Genomic DNA, 25,244 nt, shown 5'->3' with positions numbered 1-25,244 from the left:
ATCGTGCTAATTCCCCGGGGCTGGGTGGGTGGCTAGCAACCTGCAATACCGCCTGGCGAAATAGGGTCGCACGAAATATCAGTGCATCTGTGTCGACCTCGGCGTGGGTGCCCGTGGGTATAGCCACGTAGCGCAGGTGCGTGGGTGTATGACTATGTAAGTGGTTGCTCTGCTTCTCAAGTGCCCCACAGGACAGTGAGCAAAAAAAAGAGTATTTTTCCTCCCGACGGGGTGCCTCAAAATGCTGTTTGCTTTGAGAAGCTCAACAAGGTGTGTTGTCCAGGGCTCAGGGTCCTCGGGCTTGGGGTGAAGTTACGTTGCAAAGGGGGAGGCAGGTTGTCCTTGACCCTTTTTTTTGTGTTTGCTCCCCAGCCCCCAGCGGCCCCCCATGTGTGCACCCTCGCCAAGGCCGCCTGCGGTGTGGCCCGGGCGTGAGGACGGCTGCGCGCCTTGCGGGCCATGGAGCATCCCCGGGGCACCTGAGGCACCTGCTGCGGGGCGCGGCGGGCGGGCGCGGGGGGAGCGTGCGCGGCTGTGACCATGCGGCGCCCGGCTCGGGCCCTGGGCCCCCGCCCCCTGACCCGCGTCCCCGAAGCTCTGCTCTTCGCGTCTTTCGCTGCCATCTCCCTGGCCGCCCCTCAGGGTCTCTTCCCCAGGCTGGAGAACGTGGGCGCTTTCAAGAGCCTGACCCTTGTGCCCCCCCAAGCGACCTGTGGGCGAAGCACGTTTTGTCACCCCTCTGCCGCCGCCGAGGGCCTCGGGCTCTGCACCCAGCGCCTCTGCATCCAGGATTGCCCCCACAGATCCTCCCCTCCCGTCTACACCGCCCTGCTCCCCGCGGGCCTGCGCAGCTGCATCACCCTGGACAAGCACGACCTGTGTCCCGCCTGCCAGAGCAACGCCACCAGTTTCATCTTTGGAAATCAGCAGGATTGCTTTTCCTCTCCTCCTTCTCCAAGGCTGGAGGCATCCTTTACCTTAGCCGTGTGGCTGAAACCCGAGCAAGAAGGTGTAATGTAAGTAGGAGAGTGAGTGTAAGCTTTCCTGGGGTCCTGCACAATCCCTAGTAGTGAAGATCATTGCCACTTGACCCCTAACCAGCAGTGGAGGCTAACTCTGGAATTCAGGAACATCAACGCCTATGGTAGTCTTCCCATTTGGGTTTACAATCCAAACCTTCCCCCCCCACCCCCCCACCCCGCCCTGAATTTAGAATTTTTTCCCCCTCCTTTTCATAGGCGAGTGAGCCCTCAGAAAAGAATTTGTTAAAATAGCTTCATTGCAGGCAGGCATGTTTCCACGTCTCATTTATTTTCCAGCCGGTGGGTGAAAACTTTGGTCTTAGCCCTCAGAGGCTCAGCCAGGCTCACTGTGGGTTTTAAGGTGGAAGGGGCAAGTAGTACAAATAATTGGTATTTTCTAAGTTCTGATCTAGGTTTTTATAACCAGCCCGCTCCTGCCAGAGTATGAAAATTTAACCAGGCATAGCAGCTCTCCAAGGGCTTAGGGTTGTGTTTTATTCATCCTTATTTTCCCAGGAAGAGATGTTCGACTCATGGAAGATGCCCAATAATAGGAGTTGAATAAATGAATAATCCCCTAACACTGAAAAGATACAGCTTTTGGCCTTTTACCTTGTGGTGCCTTCTGTTAGGGAATATATAGGTAAGCGTAAGCGATTCCCAAAAGCTTCCATGCCATTGATACCAGTAGAAATGCCTTTGGTGAGTTTGGACTGGGGCTGCCTTAACATTGTTTTATGTTAGTTTATGTGATTACCTGTTTTTCATTCTGTAATAGTTTCTAAAACTGACCTCTAACGTGTTTTCCCTAAGTGTTTAGAGCCAATCTGGAGATTTGAATAAGTAAGGAAGTTTTGAGGCATTTTTTGCTTATCTTTTGTCTTCCTGTAGGGCTTTTGGCTCTTCCCCTTGTGACAGTTTCTTTGTTTGAGAGTGTTGGCCAAATAGCTAAAAACTTGTGAAACAAACCAGAAAAGTCTTATAATCTCATAAGCAAATATGACTTAAATGTCTTTGGTGTTTAGTTTTCATTTGCCAAGTGAAAGTTGGCATTTTTCTTCATTTGGAGTGAAAATGATCACAAACCATTATCTCTATTTCTGTATCTCCCCCAAAAGCAAACCTTGTTTTTTTACTGTTTGAAATGTCAGTAAATCCAACCTCCTCAGTTTATGTAAAGAGTACCCAAAGAGTCTTAAAAAATTGTCTGCTGACAAATATGGCTAGGGAAAATTATTTTTTCCCAAGTTTTCCCCACGGGATATGTCTCTACCAAATTCTTCTTCTATTGGTATCATTTTGTATAAATAAGACAGAGGGGTATTGATAGAGGCAGTGGCACATGGTTTACGGTCTGGAGACTTCCATGCATCAAGGTCGTTTCCATTCTCAAAACTAAAATAACTATGGGAATTGGGGGAATTTCGGGGTGTTTGCAGTAGATAAGTAAAACAAACAAAGCATGGATTATCCAATTATTGTTTATCCAGGAGCAGAATAAATCCAGTTCCTAAATATTTTGCTACCTGCCTTCCTCTCACATTCATTATCTACCAAAGCGAGTATGTTTACAAGCAAACAAAATAGCAAGGAAGATAATCAATAACATATTAAGAAATGCATTTTCAGTAAGCTTGGGAAAATAAGCCTGCATTTGGCAAATACATTCTTGAGTAATGGTCAAATTTTAACTTGTTGATTTAAACTCAAGAAAAAGGAGTAGAGACAAACTCTTCTTAGGTTGTTTGAAACCTGGAGACCTGGAGGCAGGGGGTTAAGAGAACTCTTTCATCCCAGTGATTTACAAAAATCCACCCACCCACTGAAGGGTTAAAAACATCACAGTAGAATTTCTATAAAGCTGTGTTTCTACTTTATGTGAAAACTTTATGTCAACTAAACCTATTTGCCGATGTTAAAAATACCTTCGTTTTCATATGTTATCAATTTTATTTTGCCAAAAAAATTGTATAGAATATAGAAAAATAGTGACAGTGAAATACTATTAAGTGTTCTCCAATCTTACTTTCACCTCTCAACTCCAGGTAAGAATACATGCCAGTGAGAAGGAATCATTTGTGGAAAGTGTGACCTTTAAGGAAAGTTTTAAAACATCTTTAGCAATATTTCCAGGTTGAGCCATTCTTACCCTTGTTTCTTTGACATTTCCTCTTTAAAAAAAAAATAATTATTTTTTCATGAGAGACACAGCGAGAGGTGGAGACATAGGCAGAGGGAGAAGCAGGCTCCCCGCAGGGAGCCTGAGGCAGGACTTGATCCCAGGACTCTGGGATCATGACCTGAACCAAAGGCAGATGCTCAACCATTGAACCACCCAGGTGCCCTGACACTTCCTCTTTTTTTTTTTTTTTTAATTTTTATTTATGATAGTCACAGAGAGAGAGAGAGAGAGAGAGAGAGAGGGGCAGAGACACAGGCAGAGGGAGAAGCAGGCTCCATGCCCCGGGAGCCCAACGTGGGATTCGATCCCGGGTCTCCAGGATCGCGCCCTGGGCCAAAGGCAGGCGCCAAACCGCTGCGCCACTCAGGGATCCCCCACTTCCTCTTTTTGATTTGGTCTTTGACTCATCAGATTTTCAGGGTCCACTCTGTACCTGGCTCTGCTCCTGTTCTCAGAAAACTCATGAGCTAATGGGAAGACAGATGGTGCCTTTAGTAAGGCAGCATAGTGTGTTAAAATAATACCAAGGAGGCCCCCCCTTCCCTGCACCAGAGAAGAGTTCTAAGATCAGGCTTAGTCCTGGAGATGCCTGAGCTGAGTAGGAGGCAACTGGGTGAAGAAAGGGACCCAAATTCTTCCAGGACATGATGAAATTCTCCTGCCTCGGAGGGGACACCTTGTTGAGTTCTTGTCTGTGGGATGCAGGTTGATGAGCATCTTTAAGAGCTAGTTATTTGGGGAGATGTTAAGGGCCAATGTCAGTGATATTTGTCTTCAAATAGCAGACCTTTGGGAATAAGCCACCCAGGAGGCTACTAGCAAGTGTTCATCATATTCTTTCTTCTGCTAAGAAGTTGAATTGTTAACACGAAATGTGATAGAGAGGAATGTGGCTTAAGTTCGTATCTGTTTCTGCTCAGTGGGTACAGAGTGACCCGAAATATACAATCCTATAATTACCACAAGCTAGTTTATATGAAATATGAATTAACACAGAAAATAAGCATTTACAAAAACACTATTTGTCCTCTTCAAAGGGATGGGGAAAGTGTGTGACTATGATGAGGATAGAAGTGATTTTTCAAATAATTTGATAATTGGCCTGACATAAGACCTAGATAATTTCTGGACATTCTTCTATTCTATCAAAATATTATTTCATAATATTTTATGGTCTTTAGAAGACTGTATGACCTTTCATCCAAGATCATTAATGTCATCCCAGTGCCTCAGTTGGGCTGTGTGGCCATGGAGAGCTCTTACAGACATTGGCTTTGCATTCTGGCCTGTTGAGGAGGAAGTAAGTCGAGATTGCAGTTGTCCATTCTCCATTTCATCATGGGAATTCAATAGAGCGATTCTGACTTCAGGGCTAGCACTTTAGAGTCTTCTATGGATGCTAAATTCTCTTTACATAAAAAAAAAAAAAAAAAAAAAAAAGATTTGCGCGGGTGACTCAATCCTCAAGCAGGATGTAGTGACTTGTCTTCCTATAAAAGAAATAGCAGAAGACTAATGAACCAATAGGCTAAATGTTGGTTTTGCCGGATGATTCAACCACTTTCGTTTCCATCATGAATCTCTAATAAAGGGTGTTGAAAAAAAAATAAAATAAAATAAAGGGTGTTGAGGTTTTGGGGAATATATTGTAAATAAGAATTCTATTTTTTAATTGAAATAAAAGGGCTTCTTAATTGGAGTAACACTTGCTCTGGATATAATGACATGCAGGCACTTCTGCAGCGGGCACCCCTCTGAGTGGGGTTCAGGGTTATTTTCACACCACTGTAACTGCACAATGCCTTAGCATGTCTTTTGGTTGGATGCTGACCTTTTCTCTCTCTTGGTTGCTTCCTAAGGTGTGTTATAGAAAAGACGGCGGATGGGCAGATTGTGTTCAAACTTACAATATCCGAGAAAGAGACCATATTTTATTATCGCACAGTAAATGGTTTGCAGCCTCCAATAAAAGTAATGACACTGGGGAGAATTCTTGTGAAGAAATGGATTCATCTTAGTGTGCAGGTGAGTAAAATAAAAAATATTTAACATTTGGTTAAACACAAGGATCCGTCTTCCTTTCTTTCCTTTAAATGGCGTCTTCCCACAAGCTCAGAAGCAGTCCTTGTAGATTTCATTTATGTGTAAATGACAACTAAAGAAAAATAACATTTAAATGACCTAATGATGTATCTCTTGATATGCTAGCGTTTCCCCCCCACCTCAGAATTGCTGGGAGAACTCCCACTGAAGCTTGGGACAATGCTCTTTGGGGTAATAACATCCTCAGGAAAGTTTTGTTTTATTTGGTTAGTATATTTTGTTAAAAACTGTGGCAGGGCTCTTTCAGTGACTGGGGCTGATTATACTAGTTATGGCAGCCTCAACCCCCCCCCTCCCCCGCCTGGTTTTTACAGCTGTCTTTTGCAGATTGCATCTGATGATGTGAATAAAATTTGGCTGTTGCATTAAAATGCTGACCTTAGAACTAATGAACTTTACACTTCAGACACTCAGAAAGTGTTATATGATTACTTTAGTTGTCAGCCACAGTTTGTTTTAGCCTCAGAAGCTGTTAACGGCTGAGATAACTGTGAGAAATCTGGTATTTTGCAGTTCCTGGGAATGGAGACAGCGTTTAGCCTTTCTCCAATTCAGGGTACCCAGGGCAGCCAAAAGCCACCCTTGCCTTTCATACCAGAGGTCCAATGTACGACAGTCCCCATCCCACGTGCTCATAGGAGTAGCTGGAGTGCTTCATGCAAACCCCATTCACACTAGAGGACAATTGCACCCCTATTCTTGTTCTGGGAATAATCTTTGATTTCTCACATTGGTTCTGCAACCTGAAGCAGTTTGGAAGTAGACCTCCTTTGAGGGCTTTGAGAATTGTTAATTGGGCTTTAAAGCTTATTTCAGCACAGATATCGTTCTTGAGGATTTAGAGACACTTTGTACAGGTCTGTGTTTTGCCTGGTTGTAACTGAAATACTGCTATGTCTTTGCATAGTCCATTAAAAGCCTTAGGAAAAAAATTTAAATATAAATACAGAGAGGTAGCAATGATGGATTTCTATAGGAAGGTATTGACAGAGGAATATCCAGTCAGTGTGTTTTGCTTTATCTACTCAGCTTCTACTTAGGATATGAGTTTATCAAATGCAGTTGGCAGTGAGCTGCATCTCCATAGCACTAGGTTTGAAAGGACCCACAAAAGGGTTAAGTCATGTCTGGTTTTAAGGCCCTGTGTATAGCACACGATGGGTTCAATCCGGTTGTACTTACCTCTCATTTTCCACTGGTTACAGATAGGGGCCTAATTTGTTCTGTATCTTGAAATTGTTCATTCCACTCACTGGCCAGTGGAACAGAGTTAGGTTATCATGTTAAAAATATGGAGCTAGAAACTGTTGAAGAAAGGGAATCTGCAGAAGATGTCACATAGATAATGTTTGTTGCATATTTTTGTATCAACAATGATAAAAAAATGTTTTTTACTTGTCGTTATTTTGCCTTATCTGTGAAACCGTGCCATGTTTTGGCAGGCGGTAGTACATTAAAAGCTTTACAAAAGAAAGTTTAAAATCCAAATGTGAAAAGGTAACTATGACTGAATTACTCTCGTGGGAGTAAAATGCTCTTAGAGTGCCTATTGAAATCAGCATTATCATTTCAATACATGTCAAATATGAGTCATTTCCTAGTTTAGGCAAAAATTTCTTTATAAATCTTTAAATCTTCCCCTTCTTTCAAGAAAAGGTTAAAGTACTTATGATTTAATGAGACTGCTTTATTTCATATCTGTTGGGCTATCAAAAGAAAACTTGTCCTTTCCAATTTGTGTACTACTCTTTAAAATTTATTTTTACATAAAATTTTTTCCCATTCTACATTTTGAGTTAAAACTACAGAACAATTATAAAACATTGGAAAACCGTCGAGATCGGTCATTTGTTCACCTCGCATTTCTTGTTGCATTTGGAGACACCAGCATTATGAGAATCTGGATACATTGAAGGAAAATTAGTGATCACTTATTCTAAATTGGAGATCTGCATAGGGTTCCTTTAGATTGGACACCAGTCTGAATACATTGGAGATACTATGAAATTTATAATAAATTCATGTTATAGATGTTTAAAAAGGAATGTGCTAAAGGTTGCTATAAAGTCATGGAAAGGACAAGGGATTGGATGTAGGGATAATTTATTCAGGTAATGATACTCTGCGGTCTTAACAAAACCATTTGACTTAGTTTCCTTACTAATGTAATAGGAGGTTTGGACTAGGTGACAAAAGGAGGCTTCCTTGAATTCCCTCTCAATTCCCATAAAAACATAAGTGGAGTGTGGGGCGAGGCACAGTTGAAGTTTAGAAATCTCCTCTGAGTTTTGTAGGGTTGTCTAGATGGTAAGTGACAGAGCCAGCTCCGTGAGCTGATCATCAGGCTTGGGCTTTTTTTTTTTTTTTTTTTCAAGATTTTTATTTATTTATTCATGAGAGTCATGGAGAGAGAGGCAGAGACACAGGCAGACAGAGAAGCAGGCTTCCATGCAGGGAGCCCGATGTGAGACTCCATCCTGGAATTCTGGGATCATGCCCCGAGCCTAAGGCAGACACTCAGTCTCTGAGCCACCCAGACATCCCTGGGCTTGTGCTTTTTTTCTGCTTGCCCATGCTCTCTGATATTCATCCAGGAACACTTTTTGGTAGATTTTCTGGCCAAGATATGGACAGTTGCTGTTTGTAACTCACTATATAACTGCAAAGAATATATGTTGATATAAAATGCGATATACTGTTGCATTATTATATCGTACATCCAAATTCTGTTTGACTTGGGGATTAGAGACTTCCATCATGCTGGACATAGGATAGGGCACATAATTGATAATCTGGTTTAGTCTCATTTCAAATTGCAAGTCTAATTAATGTGTATGCATATTTTTACTCATCCTCCAATATGGCCACAAATCAATGAGTTTGTATGGGGTGTGCATGCATGTACATGTGTGTTGTATGCGTAAAGATAAAACATACCTTTACTCATAAAATTGGCTCAGAAACCAGAATATAAGTTACAAAGGGCTAGTGACTTAAAATTAATTAACAGATCTAACCTCATACCTTACCTCAGTTCACTCAGTATCAGCTTTCCATCAGTAAAATCAGAATTTTAATTTCCCCAAATTCAGAAAAAAGAGATGAGTTTTAAATAATTAAATCTCTGAGCAAAAATGATGCCAGGAAGAGCCAGACATACTGAACATTGGCGGTCTAGTTTCTTAAACAAAAGATGCCTGATATTATAGTAATGGATCTAACAGCTTTTATTCAAGAACTAGCATTTTTGAAGCTTCAACCTGTTGGAAAATGATTAGTTTTTAAATTAATATTCATTCAGGGACTTGAATCTGACACGATTGCCAATTTAAATTTCACTTTGGGGTTTAATATATTGGCTATTTCACATTATATCAAGCTGAAATTCGTTATGTCATATTTTTTATACTAAAACTGGAAAAAATCAATTCAGACTTTTTATTACCAAATGGGGAACACTGATAACATTAGCAGATTTTTTAAAGCTTGGTTTTCATATTGAATCACCACGTGCTTATAGTTATCGTAAGAGATCTCTTCTGATTTTCCTTCTTAAAAAAGGTTTTGAAATACATAAAAGAATTTTACTTCAGGAGTTTGTTATGGGATGGGAGGTAGAACAACTTGGAAACATAGTCACATTTAGTTGCCTATCATTTAAAAGTCAAGCTCATATGAGTGAAACCACTCATATGGGGAATATAAGAAATAGGGAAAGGGATTATAAGGGAAAGAAGGGAAAACGAGTGGTAAAAATTAGAGAGGGAGACAAACCGTGAGAGACTCCTAATTCTGAGAAACAAAGAGTTGCAGAAGGGGAGGGAGGATGGGGTGGCTGGGTGACAGACACTGAGGAGGGCACCTGACGGGATGAGCACTGGGTGTTATACTATATGTTGGCAAATTGAACTTCAATTAAAGAAAATAAAGGAAAAATAAATAAAAGTTCAAAGCTCAGACTTTCTTATGGAAAGACTATTTTCCCTTAAGCAGTTCTACATGGTGTATAGGACAAAGAGCACAAGTGAATCATTAGTAGAGTAACCTTGGAGTAATTATGCTGAAATACAGTAAAACAATTTATAATTTGATACTGACATAGTAATGCTACCATGGGAGTAAGACATGGGTTAGCAGTGGGGCTGTGTGCATTTTCTATGCTCTTTTGAAGGCCTCTTGAGACACTGACTGTTGAAGAGCCAGAGATGGTTCTAGCCATGGTGAGGTGAAAAAGAGCAGTTCTATTCTAATACAACGAAGGAAAGAATGTACGATAGATCGAGTTCTAGGAATCAATAGATGAAGAATAGGGGTTTCATAATCACAGTTTGTTCATGAAATATGTTCTTTTGATTTATGTATTCAATCTGAAAAAGGAAAACTATTGATAGTTCTGAAGAAAAAGAAAATGCAATTTAACCAATACCTGCTGGAATAGATAAACCAAGTCTCTCAATTAATCTCTGGAATATATGCCCATGTGCGCACTCTATAAAGGTACTCCATGTCTCTATTGATTGAGGGAACATAGAATGTCCATGCGACCTGATGGAAGCTTTCTCATTCAGTTCAGTTAGCTCTGTGTGCTGGGATCCTCATGGGAACACTACCCCAACTCTCACTCCAAGAGAATCTCAATCCATATTGTTTAATACTTTCTGTTGCTTTTAACTCTAACTACTGGTATGTATGGGTGCAGGTGTCAAACATTGTTAGTTATATCTAGCCAATGAACATCACCCAAGTTAGTTGACTAGTTTTAGTTATAAAAAACTGATTAAATATCAATAAAATTTACTGAATCACATTTCAGAATTAATTAAAAATGCTGATAATAGTAGCTGCCATTACTGAGCACTGGTTATGTATACCATATAAAACATGGCATAGGCTTAAATTTCAAATGCAAATAATAGTTCTGTGTCATCGGCTTATATTATCTCTATTTCAGAGATGAGAAAAATGACCCCTAGGTAGGTTAAGTTAGATTTACAGCGTAGATTTATGGTCACCAGTTTTTCTGACCATTAGCTAAAATTAAAAAAAAAAAAAAAAGGAATTGCAGTGAACCTAGATCACTATAATGATCCAAGGAATAAAGTTATTTGAATCCCTTTACCCAAAACACCAAGAACTGAAGATGTATCTGTAAAATAAATATAAATTATTTTTCTGTATCTCAGTACATATTTGTAATGTAAATATTTGTAATGTTTCACATATTGGCATAATTTGTACAGATAACTAAAATCAATATATTTTACAACTACATCCCTCACTGAGACAAATGGCTTACATGTACAACAGAGTATAATTTTATATAAAATTCTGCTCAGTATGTTCCTGGTTTGTGTCAGTCAGGAACAACTATAGTGGGTTAAAGGAGGAGTATCCCACTTAACCCATCCTGATCACCTGATCCATGCATATAGAACCAAGACACATTTTGATGCAATAGTAATGAGGAGGATTCTCCCCAGTTGATGATGGAGAGAGGTAAAACCATCCAGGTAAAAATTATTCTGTGTTTTCGCACATGACTTTCAAATACAACATTTAGACAGAAGGCAAGGCTTTAATTTTTGACATTTTACTTCAATTGTGCAACCCTCAGGAAAATCATGTAACTCCTTGAAACGTTAGATACCTATTGCAAATTTAGAACAAAGATGAACCCAGCCCATTTGGTTTACACCATAAATGTGAACACGTGTAAAGACAATGATGTCTGATAAACCACTTTATCATCTGCTATGATAGCTTACAGTCTGTTAGGAGAAAAAGACAATCAAATAATCATACCGATGAAAGCAAAATTATAACTGTGATATGTGCTATGGGATCATACGAAGGACAATTTGATCAAATCACTGAAGCCAAGGAAGGCTTACTTGAAGAAATTATATTAGACATGTGTATTAGTTTTCTAGGTCTGCCCTAAAAAAACACGTCACCAACTGGGTAGTTTAAAACAACAGAAATGTATTCTCACACAATTACTTGAGGCTAGAAATTGAAATCAAGGTGTCCTCAAGGCCATTCTCTCTCTCTCTCTGAAACCCATAGAGTAGTATCCTTCCTTGCTTCTGGCTTCTGGTGTTTGCCAGCAATCCTTAGCTTTTAGATGCCTCACACAACTTCTCTGCCTTCTCTATCATGTGGCCATCTTTTCCCCTCCTGTGTCATTGTCTCCTGTAAAGACACCAGTTACATTGGATTAGGACCCACCCTGATTCAGTATGACTTCCTTTCAACTGATTGCATCCCGGAAGACCCTATTTCCAAATAAGGTCTTCTATATGAGTGCTGGGGTTTAAGACTTCAGTTCATCTTTGTGGGGGACATAATTGTGTGGATAACAAAATGTATCCAATAGAATGCATAGGATCCAACTAGGCAAAGAGAATGGAGAAGAACATTCTATACGTTCATAGCAAATAATGCAAACATCCTTTTATAAAAGAGAGTATGTTGCATGTGGGAAGCTAAAAGGCCAGTATAGGTAGAAGGCAGCAAAGTGGAACAGAATGTAAAATAAACCAGAGGGCTTGGGAGAGGCTGTATTTTAAAGAACATAGTCGACCATGTTAAAATGTTTTCAGAGGGGACGCCTGGGTGGTTCAGTGGATAAACACCTGCCTTTGGCTCAGAGTGTGATCCTGGAGTCCTGGGATCGAGTCCCATATCAGGCTCCTTGTGTGGGGCCTGCTTCTCCCTTTACCTATGTCTCTGCCTCTCTCTCTCTCTCTCTGTGTGTCTCGCATGAATAAATAAATAAAATAAAATAAATAAAATGTTTTCAGTGGACTCTATTGAAATGTTTCCTGTAGGGAATAGGTGATGGGGGAAGCAGGGAAGGAAGGGAAGTAGGTAAGACATAAGCAGATGATCTTTTCATAAAAACTCCTTTGGTTGCAGAGAAGAGTTTGCATGAGGACAAGATTAAAGGTTTGTTAGGTTGTGCTCATGTTCCCCAGTGAGATATAAGTTTACCTGTAAAGATGATAGTAGATATATTATAGAGAAGTGGTCAGTTTTGAGAGCTGTTTGGGAGTCTAAAACAAAGGACTTGCTGATGGAAGAACTTGTAAGTTAAGGGAAGGGAGTTGTGATAAATCCCAGATTTCTGGCTTCAGCAATCGCATGGCTAAGTTTCATTTACTTAAATAGAAACACTAGAAGAGAATCAGATTTTTGATACTTGGCACATATGAACTAGAATTCTGCTCAGAGCAATAACTCCCAACTATAGAAATCACTAGCATCATAAAAATTTTAAAAAATATTCTGATGCCCACACTTCATTATGTCTTCATTGGTCTGGGGTGAGGGCCAAGCATTGTTTCTACTCTCCTTCATTCCTCAATGGATTAAAACGTGTAACAAAATAAAATAATCTGAATTCAAGACAGGAAATGATCATCTCCAATTCAGGTATGTTAGGAAAGATGAATAAAGGTAGGATGTGAATTAACTCTTGAAGCTAGATAGGATTTAAGTAGGTGGAGAAGAAGAGGGAGGAAAAATTCAATAGGTTAAAAAACAGGGGCACAATGCCCAGGAGATGAAAATAGCAAAAAGGATTCAGTAAGAGTGAGGGTCTGAGTTTCTTAGAAGAAATACATCATGTCTTAAATGAAAAAGGCTGAACAAAACAATAGCTTAGAGGTTTACATAGAGCTATAGAGTTTGTTTTTCTCCTCCTGACAAATAACCCCTTTTTTCCCACCTGTTCTTAATCCAATCTATTTGGTAATGGGTATAAGCCATTAGTATATAAATAATGTGCACGCACACACATACAGGTTAGCTAATATGTGCAAAGAATTATCACACATCACATTATAATGTTTACTTTTACAAATCTGAATGTTATCAGTCTAATATTTCACAGCAAAAATTTAAGTTCAGTAAAGCCTTTCCTATGGAAACACTTCCAATCAAGTTCTAAAGCAAGCCGTGAATAAATAGATGTTTAACTTAGAAAATAGTGTTTGAAGAAGTTAGTAAATTTTCTTGCTTGAAAATTATTGATTTTCAGCCAATAGCGCCAATAGCTATAAATATATAGCCAAAGCTATAAAAGACAAAAAAGAAAATATATACTAATATTATAGAACACATTTATTACATATACTACTAAAATTGAAAAGTGCTATAAAAAGAAGAGTATTTTCCAATGTCTACTTATTTGTTTTCAACAATCTCTAGTCCTGAAAAGGCCACTATGGTGATTCTGTAAAATTTGTAATGGTCAAAATTTGATGGTAGTGCTTTTTAAAACCTATATTATTTAATGGAATTGTCATTTATATTATATCACTTTCATCTAAAAGCCAAATATAATAAGACAGATAATTTGTGCTTTTTTTTTGAGGATAGGCATTCTTGTGCCTACAGGGCTAACTGACGCCTTCAGTTATACATGAACAATTACCACTAAAGTCAGAAAGAACAGTGTACGTATAACCTAGGGCAGAATTTGGCCTATGGTATGTATCACTTGGTAATGGAATGGAGAATATGACTTTATTTAAACATGGACTTTAATAGTTTTATTTTCCCATACTGTTTCCCTTGATATTTCTCTCTCTCAAATATAGCATTCAAGTGTTCCAAGCAGCTGCATTGCTCTGGATACATAATAAAGATACTAGTTTAGATAACTAGAAGCCAAAAACAGAATTGTTAAAAATTAAAACAAATTAAGAGAACTTTTCCAAGAATCGAAAGGCTTTCATAGGCTCTTTAATCTTCTAATTAACTACAGCAGTGCAAAAATACTGATATTTGTAAATTATTTATATAGTTGTATACATATGTATATTATAAGCACTTATGTCAGAAAAAGCAATCTCATTCAGCTTTCTAAAGATTACATGAAATAACCCCCCCCCCAAAAAAAAGAATCACATATTCTAGAGGTAGAAAAATAATTGGATCGGTTTTGTTTATGCTTAGTGTTCACGCTTCTCAGTCTGGGGAGAGTGGAAAGAATGAAAAAATGGGAGGAAGCTGCAGAAGGCATTTGTGTTGTGGGGGGGGAGGAAGGATGGGGATAGAGAGAGCCCAGGGGCCTGGGGAGGAGACTCAAGCCTATGTCAGTTTCACGGTGGCAGAGGTTGACCAAAAAAAATTTAGATAATAGACATATTAGTATGTAACTTGAAGTTGTTTGTTTTCTGGGCTACAAATCCCTTGTATTATCCCAATTGGTCCAAATCTGTCACATGTAACCACTTTGGGGTGTTGGCGCTAAGGAATTTATAGAAAGGAGTTGGCTTCCTTTCTCATGGCCAGGTGGATATACGTGCTTCTCACTTGTCCCTGCCACCACCATTCTAAAAATACGGAGCATTGTCTCATATAACCTGGTTGCTGATGGGTGGGGTTGAAGTTTAGCTTCCCTTTCAGGACCTTCCCAGTGAATGGGAGCCACCTACTGGCACCACACTGTTGCTCTCGAGTGGTGATGTATTCTGAAATGCCCACTGAGCCCCCACTGCCACCAGGGAGGGGAAAGCACCTTACTGACTCACACCACTTTGTGGCTGTGGGGTAGGAGTGGAAACTGAGCTTCCTGTTGGTCCCTGTTGACACCAAAGGGTGGAGAAGTGGATGTTAAGTGATCCCCTCTCATAACACCTCATTGATGCCTGGTGTGAATGGAGGCTCAGCTTCGCACAGGGTCCAATTCACAAGGAGGAGAAGAGGGCAGTGAAATACTGCCTGACCCTACCTCATACCACATGCTTCAGTCTCATTCATACCGTTGGGGATGGAGGCTCAGCTCCCCATCAGTCTCTGCTCACTTGATGGAGGTGGGGTGGAAACCAGAGTGTAGACCAGTCCCGATGTACCTTCATTCTCTTTGCTGTGAAATGGGTTGGAGGTTCAGCTCTCAGCCAGACTCACTCCCCTGACACCAATGATTGGGGAAAATAAAGCACTGAACAGCTCTGGCTCATATTTCCTTGTTCAGTCTTCTTGATGCCGGGCAGGTATGAAGATCCAGCTCCTGATGGGCCCTGACGAGGGTGGGAGGAAGTACAGTGCTGACTTGTCCTGCCTTGTACCACCTCCTGTGTCCTGTGGCTGTCAGATTGGGAGTGGAGGGAGAGGCTCAGTGTCTTGCTGGGCTGGTAAAGAGTTGGGGTACAGCCTCGTTTAGCCAGATGGGAGACGACAGAGCAGCTCTCTGCTCACCCTGACAATACTACTTTGGAGGGGGAGTCCAAGTGCTGTCTCCTTTCGTTGAGCAGGGGCTAGAAAATAAGCTCTTTACTCAGTTCCATTAACACTACCCTGACAGTTAGATTGGAGAATTCCCTGTTTCCACCAAGTGGAGAGCCAAAGATCAGCTCCTTGTTTGGTTTGTCAGCACTGCCATGCAGGGGAATTGGAAGATTGCCTGCATTTGCCAGGAGGACTGGAAAATTCTCACTGTGTGGGGGAATCAGAGTAGAGCAGCTTATACTGGGTGGGAAGGTGGGACAAAATTTAGCCTCCTGATGGGCTCTGCTGGAACCATGAGGAGGGAGAAGGGGAGGGAGGAGGAGGGCAACTCCACTGGTGTTTGGCTACAGTAGGGCTGAAATTGCCAGAAAGGGTTGTCTTTTTCATTCCAACATTTTCTAGGCCCTTTATCTAGGAAAAGTAGACTTTTTTTTTTAACTTATTTTATCTGTGCCTGGTGATGGTTCTAGGATAGATGCTTCTGGAATGTTCCACCGAGGATATATGGGTAGTAAAAAACAAACAAACAAAAACCTAGGGGATTTGCTGTCATGTTATTCCTCCAATCCTGAGGTCCCTAAGTTTCGCCTCCTCCTTTCCACCTTGAAGAGTTGTCCTATACTTGTTTATTGTGTTATGCCCACAGTTTTTTTTAATTATAGAGAGAGCACCTGGGAGAAATAGAGTAACTCTGTTTCTGTCAGAACCGGAAGTCCCAGTGTTTTCAGTAGGACCTTGCCCACCATTTTTTAAATGCCTGTGGTTATAAACCTCATTATGTTTAGAACACATTGGCGAAAACGATGAGAAGGAAGAATGTTTTGTAAAATGAATTGCATATAAGAAGGAAAAAGAGAGAAGATATGCTGGTCAGATACTGCAGAGTCCATTCTAACAAAGCTAGACACGGTCTTGTTTACCAACAAAAATCTGGCATAAATTGTAGCAGTGTTCAGATGTGCTGGCTTGTGGTTAAGGGATGATGAGAAACCTGTGCATGAACATTGCAGGTTCTTGTAAAAATTTTCAGCAACTATTTGGTCAAAATTGCAGTTAAAAGATAAGGTTGAAAAGGTTTCTGAACCAAATATGGGGCCGGATATATGTAAAATAACCACTTAGGCCAGCAAGGTGCGTCCTTTATTGCCTGTGATTATTGCAACTCCAGCTGCTGGCAGAGAGCCATCCCTTTCATGTGGGCAAGTAGAAGATTAATTCTCAATTAGAAATATAGGCTTGATGCAAGGACAACATTTAACTTGGCATCAACGCATCAACATTTCAGCTAATTTATCTGACCGTGAACACGTCAGGGGAAAGAGAAATTGCTAATGTTTCATATGAAACAGGAGATGGAGCTAGGGGGAAGTAATACAGTTTGCACCTTTTTCTACTTTACTTCAATTAATTTTGGCAGGTATGTCTTTTTGAAGCAAGTTTAGATGTGGAAATGCTACTTACAAACCCTCAAGACTTGTCTCTTTCTGTGTTAGAATTACCATCACCTTGGTGTATATTTGATTTGTGAATGGGGGAAAGTAGTCATTAAGATGCAAAATGATTATCATTATTTGAAGATCTCATGACTAGGAGTTTCTTGTGTTAATATAAGTAGTTTGATGTTCATTTGTACCATGTGTAACTGGTTCATGTAGTGATTAAAATAATAAGCAATGCTTGATCATGGTTAAAATAAATACCAAGGATAAACTCTTCTATTAATTAGTGAGAGCTTATCCAAATTAGCATCTATAATTATGAGCTGTTGTTAATTTTTGTTGCAACCTATTAGATATAGTGTCCTAAATCACTGACACTTGTATAAATGAGCATTAATGATAGGTGACTTATTTTATAAATGCACAGTGGATGCTTCCGTAGAAAATGTATACAACGAAATATGCATTTTGGGTAATATTTCAAGTGGAATCATAGAAACTTCATGTGGAATTTGGAATTTAGCATAAACAAAAAGATTAGGTTGGCTTGTTGTGCCTAATACTGTGTCCCTAGGTAGGAAGCAGAACTGTGTCCCTAGGTAGGAAGCTTTTGATTCAAGGTTTGCTTGCGCTCTGACTCATTTTTGTATGGCTTTCTGTTTCCCTGAGTCACATCACAGGTCTTTCTATTACAAACTTTTGGCATATTTCTTAAACTGACTCAATCTTATGTGCTTGTATAACAAGTGCCAGAGAAAGTAGTTATTGCTTCTTGATACTGATATATTTACTAGTATATTTGTATATAGCTGTGAAGTGGTTGGGAACAGAATAAGTGAATGCCTAGAAATTATCCCAAGTTTGGATTTTGTCTGTATTCACATTTTTACTATACCTGTCACATTCTTGAATAGATTAATTGCTTTGGGGAAGGATTTCTCAATCTCAGCACCATTGACATTTTGGACAGGATAGTCTTCTTTCATAGGGGGTTCTGTGCATTGTAGGGTGTTCAGCAGCAGCCCTGGCATCGATGTACTAGAAGCATGTAGTCAGTGTATAATAGGGTTTTGCAACCTCCAAATATACCTTTATGTTACTCTATTATAGTCACTGCCTTCTCCCATGCCATCAACCTCTGATCTGTTTTCTGAGTAAATATCTAGGAGCAGAATCACTGGCTTGTATGGTATGTGTATGCTTAGATTTATCAGAAATTGCCAAACTGTCCTCCAGCGTTTTTGTACCACGCATTCCCACCAGCAAAATGTAAGATTACGGTTGCTTTGCAGCCTTACCAGCACTTACATGATATGAGGAAAGAAGGAAGGAAGGAAGAAAGGAACAGAAGAAGGAAGGAAGGGAGGAAGGAAAGAATTAGTATGAATCCCAGTTTTATTTCAGGTTTTTATTCATGATCTGCAAGAGATCTCTTTCTTTTCCTTTCCTTTTTATTCATCTATCTTTTCCCTCCAGCCCTTTATCTTAGCCATTTTCCTGATAGATATTTTTTGGTATCTTACTGTTGTTTTGATTTGCACTTCCCTGATTATTGGTAACATCGAAGATCTCTGGCATTTATTTGTCCTCCATGCATCTTTGTGGTGAAATGTTTGTTCAAACCTTCCCACTTAAAAATACTCTGTTCTTTGGAATCCCTGGGTGGCTCAGTGGTTTAGCGCCTGCCTTTGGCCCAGGGCGTGATCCTGGAGTCCCGAGATCGAGTCCCACATTGGGCTCCCGGCAGGGAGCCTGCTTCTCCCTCTGCCTGTGTCTCTGAGTTTCTCATGAGTAAATAAATAAAATCTTTAAAAAAATAAAAAAATTCTGTTTTTTGTTTTCTTATTATGGAGCTTCAGTGGCCTTTTATGTATTCTGCATACAAACGCTTTGTTATTTGTTTTGCAAATACTCTTCCAGTCTGTAGCTTGTCTTCTCATTTTTTCAACAGTATCTTTTACAGATTAGAAATTTTTAATTAGGGATCCCTGGGTGGCGCAGCGGTTTGGTGCCTGTCTTTGGCCTAGGGCGCGATCCTGGAGACCTGGGATCGAATCCCACATCGGGCTCCTGGTGCATGGAGCCTGCTTCTCCCTCTGCCTGTGTCTCTGCCTCCCTCTCTCTCTCTCTGTAACTATCATAAATAAATAAAAATTAAAAAAAAAAATAAAACATTTAAAAAAAAAAGAAATTTTTAATTATCCAGGTTTTGATTTCCTTGAACAATCTGTTTGCTTTGGTTCATTTTTCCAAACACTCGGGTAGTTGCTTTTTAGATTTTATTCAGAGTTTTTAGTTGTAATTGGCAGGGCGAGATAGGTTGAAGTGGGCTTACTCCATCTTGGTCAGAATCAAAAGACCTGTATTATCCTTTTAAATTTTTCAAGGTTTTTATAAACATTAATCTATTAATAATATTTCTGCCTGCCATTTTCCGTATAAGAAAAAGAAATAATCAAAATTGATGTTTTCTGACCAAAAAATAATTAAGAAGCCATGTGAGAAATAACCAGAGGTTCCTAGGTTCTAAAACACCTAGAAAGGGGTGCCTGAGTGGTTCAGTCGCTAAAGTGTCTGCTTTCAGCTCAAGTCATAATTTCAGGGTCCTGGGATGGAGCTCCCTGCTAAGTGGGGAGCCTGCTTCTCCCTCTCTCTCTGCTAATCCCTCTGCTTGTGCTGTCTCACTCTTTCTGCCAAATAAATAAATACAATCTTAAAAAAAAAACTGGAAGAAATAAACGTTTAGATGTTAAATCCTATTTAGCCTATCTCGTCAGCCCCTAGAATGCAAGTTTGGCTTATGAATCTTATTGAATTCTTATGACCTTTATTTTGTATATTCATTTTAGTATTTTCATAAATTGATTAAATTTTCAATGTAAATGTTTGCTGGTAGATACTATTTTTAAAATATGAAAATAAGGTTTCGAGGGAGTTTATTCTTTACTATATACAGAAGGGTCTTTTGTGACACAGTATTCTTTGGTGACACAATGGTAGCTTACTAGAGCAAGTCCACAGTTATGTTTTATGAGAGATCATGTGTTGAAGTCAGGATTGACAAATGCGTCTTTTGTTACTATATGTAATAAGTTGCAAAGAATCTCTGTGGTCTCCTGCCTGGTAAACAGTCAAATCCTCTTGCTTAAAGTATTTTACCTTCATGAGAAAAAAAGACCCTAAGTATCTATTATGTACACAGCGCCTTTAAAGAGGTCTTGAGGTTACTGAAGATAGTGAATTCATGCCCTCTATCCTCAAGAGGGAGAATAGAAACAAATCATTGTGAGGCTAGGTTGAATTTTTGGAAGATCATTTTTGAATAAAATAAGATTTAAAAAGTCATAAAAGTTATAGAACTCACATTTTTAGAATACTTAGAAAGTAAATAAGAAAAAAGACAAATTCAACCAATGCCCCCAATAATTTTGCTATAATACTATTTTTTCCATCCTTTCCTTTTTTAAAAGTGAACATTGCATCACAGTTTATTTTCATGTAACTTCATAGTTCAAGGCATGTCCTGAGGGAAGTAATTAGAGATTCCCCAAGAGAAGAAGCAGGTTGCTAAAGAAAAGAGCTAGCATGAGAGTTCAGGAAGCTGCTACATTCTGGAGATATATATATAATGTAGAAAGTTATACACTTGTCCTTATATCCTTTAAAGACTTGTCCTTAGTGCAATTTCTCTTAGACTATAAGCTCTTTGAGGGACAGAACAGTAATTATATAACTTTTAAAATTTAAAAATAAATCAATCCACCTGAATTATATCCATTGGGTTCTTGCTGAGTCAAAGGTTTTAAGTGTATAGTTCATATGGTTTTATGAACTAGCCGATGAAGAAGGTACAGATAAGGCAACTGAGGCATGGAATGATTGAGAATATTTAACAGAGCTGAGTATAGTGTCACAAGCAGTTTGAAGCTCAACACATTTTTCTTGGTTGACAATATGCACAGACAAAAAAAGAATAGCTAGAAAGTTTGTTCAATATAGGATGCAGACCTGAAACAAAAGCAGATGGGCACCGCGGAATCTGCTTGAGAGGTCACAGTGCCCAGGGGGAAACAACTCTAAGCAAGCCAGTTAACCTCCCTCACCTTAGTTCTCTTGTTGGTATAATGCAGTGCTTATGCAAACTCAATACATGTCAAAAAAGATCTGCAAGGCATTGTCTAAAATTGACCCTCTGGATTTCTTCATGCATGCTTGGTTATTATTTATTAAGATGTATTGGAGGCAAGTCTCAAATGGTAGAAAAGATAAAAGGCAGATCTGCAAAGTGAAGAGGTGGAGTTAAGCACAATGCAACAGAAACTCTTATCCTAATCCAGGAGGACTTCACCTGTCAATCAAATCTATATTCATTATTTTTTTAAAAGGTTAATAATGGCTTGTTAACTGAGCAAGCTGGCAGCTGTTAGAGCAATGAGATGAGATCTTGGGGGCTTCTATGACCAGTTGATGACTGACTGACCAGTTTCAAAAGATGCTGTGAAGGATCATAAAGTTTAGTTCCATGTGTATTTTGATGATAGTTGCATCTATATTTAAAGCTTTCTGTCACTGGAAGCACTCTTGGTGTTGTCAGACTGTCTATTGGACTGGATGAGCTGCAACTTCTTGCAATTGAATGTCAATAAGACCAAAGCAATTTTGGTTGATTCATAGCACCAGCTTAAGCATATTCACTTGCTCAGATTACATTTGACAGATAGTTACCTTCAGCTGAACTCTGTGGTTAGAAGCCTGGGCGTACTCTTGACAGTGAGCTTAGAGTTGATGCCTAATGTTTATTTCATATCCTGTTTTTCCCTTCCCTAATACTGCATGTGTAAATCTATATTTAAATATATTCACAGCTGATGTTCTCGTCCGTCCACTTGTTATCTCTGGACAGAATGCTGTAATGATTCCATTTCATTATTTTAATAAGAATAACTTACAGTCATCCAGTTTTAATTTTATTAAATCAGATGAGTAATGATAAGTTGTAAAGGGTCTCCTTGATGAGTGATTGCAACATGCTAGCTGGAAAATTCTCACATAATGGGAGATATTTTACAACTTGAAAAAACTTAAAATCTTGGAAGTCGGGTGTATGATTATGGATACCAAGAGAACATCTCCACGTTTATTTGCCATATCATTATTCCTTCATTTTCTGTTACTTAGGCCTGTGAGTTCTCTTCAAAGCTTAGGTACAGAAGTATCCATTTTGGGAACATTTAGCTCTTTAAAAGCCACATATAATTTGAGGAGCATATCTACAATATTTCCATTGAACTATAAAATACCTATGATCCCATATACTATAAGATAAAAAGATTCCTGCCTTTTCTTAATGTTTAGGGTGGTAAAATAATTAAGACCTGGGGGGTTTTGTTTGGGAAAAGGTCGAGTTATGGTGTGAATTCATTCTTCATTGTGTTATTCCATTCTCAACTTTTCAGCTAAATTCATTAAGATTCTGATTGGGAAATTTAAGGGACACATAGATCTAATAATCTGAGCCTAAGTCTCCTGTTCTATACAAATAACACTGCAAAGCTCTGGAATCCCTTTATTTAACTAGGTGAATGGCAGCTGTGTTTGCATCAGCCTCAACCTAGCTTGGAAACAGTGATTGCAAAGCAAACATGTTTTACTCATGCATTTCCATCTTTTCTAGAATCTGCGATTTTAACACATCAAACAATTCAAATTATGTAGTTATACGTTTCACACAGGAGAAAAACTCATGCTGAAGTAGGTAAAATATTTTTCAAAATTATTTCCTCCACATTTCCTGCTATACTTTCTCTTTCTTACTCTTTTTTAAACTTGACAGTCAATTTTTTATTTTTCTCTTTTACTGACAGCTAGTAAATGTACTGACAGTTGAGAAGCAAGATGTAAATGTAAGTCACTATTATTTTGTCCACCCGATACCTGAGCATTAGTGGAAATGCTTGGCTATATTTTAAAATAAAAACTAAATCATTCCCAATGGTTCTGGAGGGAGAATGTATAGAAAAACTATTCTCTGGTAACTAAAAATGTGTTTGAGGCAAGACTGTAGTGCATTTAGAAATATCATACTTTCCTCATTAGGGATGTGACTAGTATTTGTATGGAAGAAAATAGGCCAATTATTTAAGGTGTGCATTTACTTTCTATTCCATTAGCTATAAATCTTGTCAGCATGTAATCTTGTCTTTTAGAAGTTAATGGAGAGTGTATAGTGGAGAAAAGAGAGCAGGTTAAAAAGTTTCTATCAGATTAACAAGTTACTCCTGCTTATGTACAAGATTCAAGTTTAAAAATTGTTTTTATTATAATTAGAAATATTCTGGTTCATAAATTTATTCCTTGAGGAAATGCTATGTAAATAGTTGGATGTGCAGAATTATACTCTATTGGTAGAAGCATGTTGGGTTAACTTGGATGAAGATTTTTATCATAGAAACACTACTTGCTTATTTCCTTCAAAAAAGTCATTTGTTTTTCCTCTATATTGTAGATAACAGATGAAATTCAAAACAGAAGGAGATGAGTAAATGATAATATTCATTTATTTACAACTTAGATGGTATTCACAAAGATTTTATTGATTGATTGATTGATTGATTGATTTGGTCCCAATATTATGTATGTGGGAATTGGTAGACTGGGAAGATTTGGGATTTAAAGATTCTCTATGAAAGCACTCAATTACAAACTGGTCAGTTTCATCCCAGAACTTTTCTCTCTTTTCACTTACACTAGATGCTCAAAAAAAGGGACCCTCAGTTCCTGTTAATTGTTTTATTTGGCTACTTTTCACATTCTTATCCTTGTCCTGCAAATTTAGATAGCTTTGTGAAAATTTGTCATATGAAATTAAAATTGATTTGCCTTTAAATATAGTAGTTTCAATATCCCTTTGATTGTTTGAAGAATATCTGTTGGGAGGCAGGGAAGGACTTGCATAATAAGTTACAAAAGGCAGGAATTTCCTCACAGAAAAAGCAGCAGGAGTTTCCTTGGCAGGAGCTTCAGCAAGTGGTGTCAGCAGCTTAGAAGTTGCCATTGGACTGTCGAGCGTTATGCAGATAAATTGTAGCTCTGGCTTGTCCTCCAATGTCATTCTTTGATTTCTCTCTCTGTTAACATGGCATTTGCATTTGGGTCTGACTGAGAACAAGGACCTGTGCAAATGCCTCATGACATGTGTAGAAAGCTGCTTTTATGTTAAAAGTGGTATGTTTTCTTGTTCACTATGTTCACAATAAAAACTCCTCTCCGAGTCTTAATTCCTTTGTGTGTTTGCAATTTCCATTTTAAGTCAAAATATTAATATATAAGGAATGGAAAGGAATTCTTGAAAAACTACAAAAACAAAATTAGTTGGTCACTGGCAGCAACAACGGGAAAGCAACATAACCCAAACACACAAAATTAGTGAATTTTCAGGGAAAGATAAGATCCTTAAGGAGGGGATCCTTTACATTGGCCTTAGAAGTGAGCCCCAGAGAAGGGAAAACATTAAAACAATCCCATTTGTAGAAAAGGTATTATTCCTTGCCATAAGGTTGTTTCATTGACTTCTCTATTTGGAGACACCCTTTGGACATCCTTGCTGTACATGAGAGCTAGATTTTTTTTTTTTTTTGCAAGATAATGGTCATACTTAAACTCACTGAGTTACATTTCTAGACATTAGTTGTTTTTCATTTTAAATAGCTAGGGGACTGGATCATGACAGAATGTTGTCAGTCTTGGGCAAAGACTTTTCCCCCTTTCCAATAATGCTATTCAAGGCGAAGCTAGTTGCTCTGTGACATGCTTGATTCTCAAGAGATTCAGACAAAAGAGAAGGTTAGAGGGTCAGGAGAACCTGATGCTATTCAACGAGATATTTGAGTTGAATTCCCATACCAGAATTTTGCCTCATACCTAATTCAGACAGTGTAATAATGGGGGAAGGGAAGAAAGAGGGCAGGAGGGTTAAAATGTCCTTTCAGGTTAAATGTTAAAATAAGGTCCTTTATTTCTGTCTCTGGTGGCACAGAGCATTAAAGACCCTGTGACACATTTTGGAAGTGTTGCTTTAAAATAGATTTTAACGTTTGAGGATCTGTAAATGGTATTATTGAGTACTTAATAGATTCTGTGTTTGCCTACTGAAGTCACTACATAGCCAATATCTACCTCATTAATTTGTGAAGCATTTTGGCCTACCTGGAGACTATGTACTATACTAAAGCAACTTTTATACCTCAAATCTTCTTGTCTAAT

The 25,244-nt window shown here is 38.8% G+C and overlaps 1 protein-coding gene across 1 annotated transcript in view; it reads left to right on the top strand.

The window, feature by feature from the left end:
• The first annotated feature begins 540 nt into the window (after positions 1–540).
• USH2A (usherin) overlaps positions 541–25,244 on the top strand; it is a 702,892-nt gene continuing 678,188 nt past the window's right edge. Inside the window, 2 exon segments of the mRNA XM_038586435.1 lie at positions 541–1,016; positions 5,064–5,229. Coding sequence (XP_038442363.1) covers positions 541–1,016; positions 5,064–5,229 — 642 coding nt within the window.

Source organism: Canis lupus, chromosome 38, assembly GCF_011100685.1.
Source record: "Canis lupus familiaris isolate Mischka breed German Shepherd chromosome 38, alternate assembly UU_Cfam_GSD_1.0, whole genome shotgun sequence".
NCBI lineage: Eukaryota > Metazoa > Chordata > Mammalia > Carnivora > Canidae > Canis > Canis lupus.
Note: the sequence above shows the minus strand (reverse complement) of the source record. Positions and strands in the feature narration are given on the sequence as shown.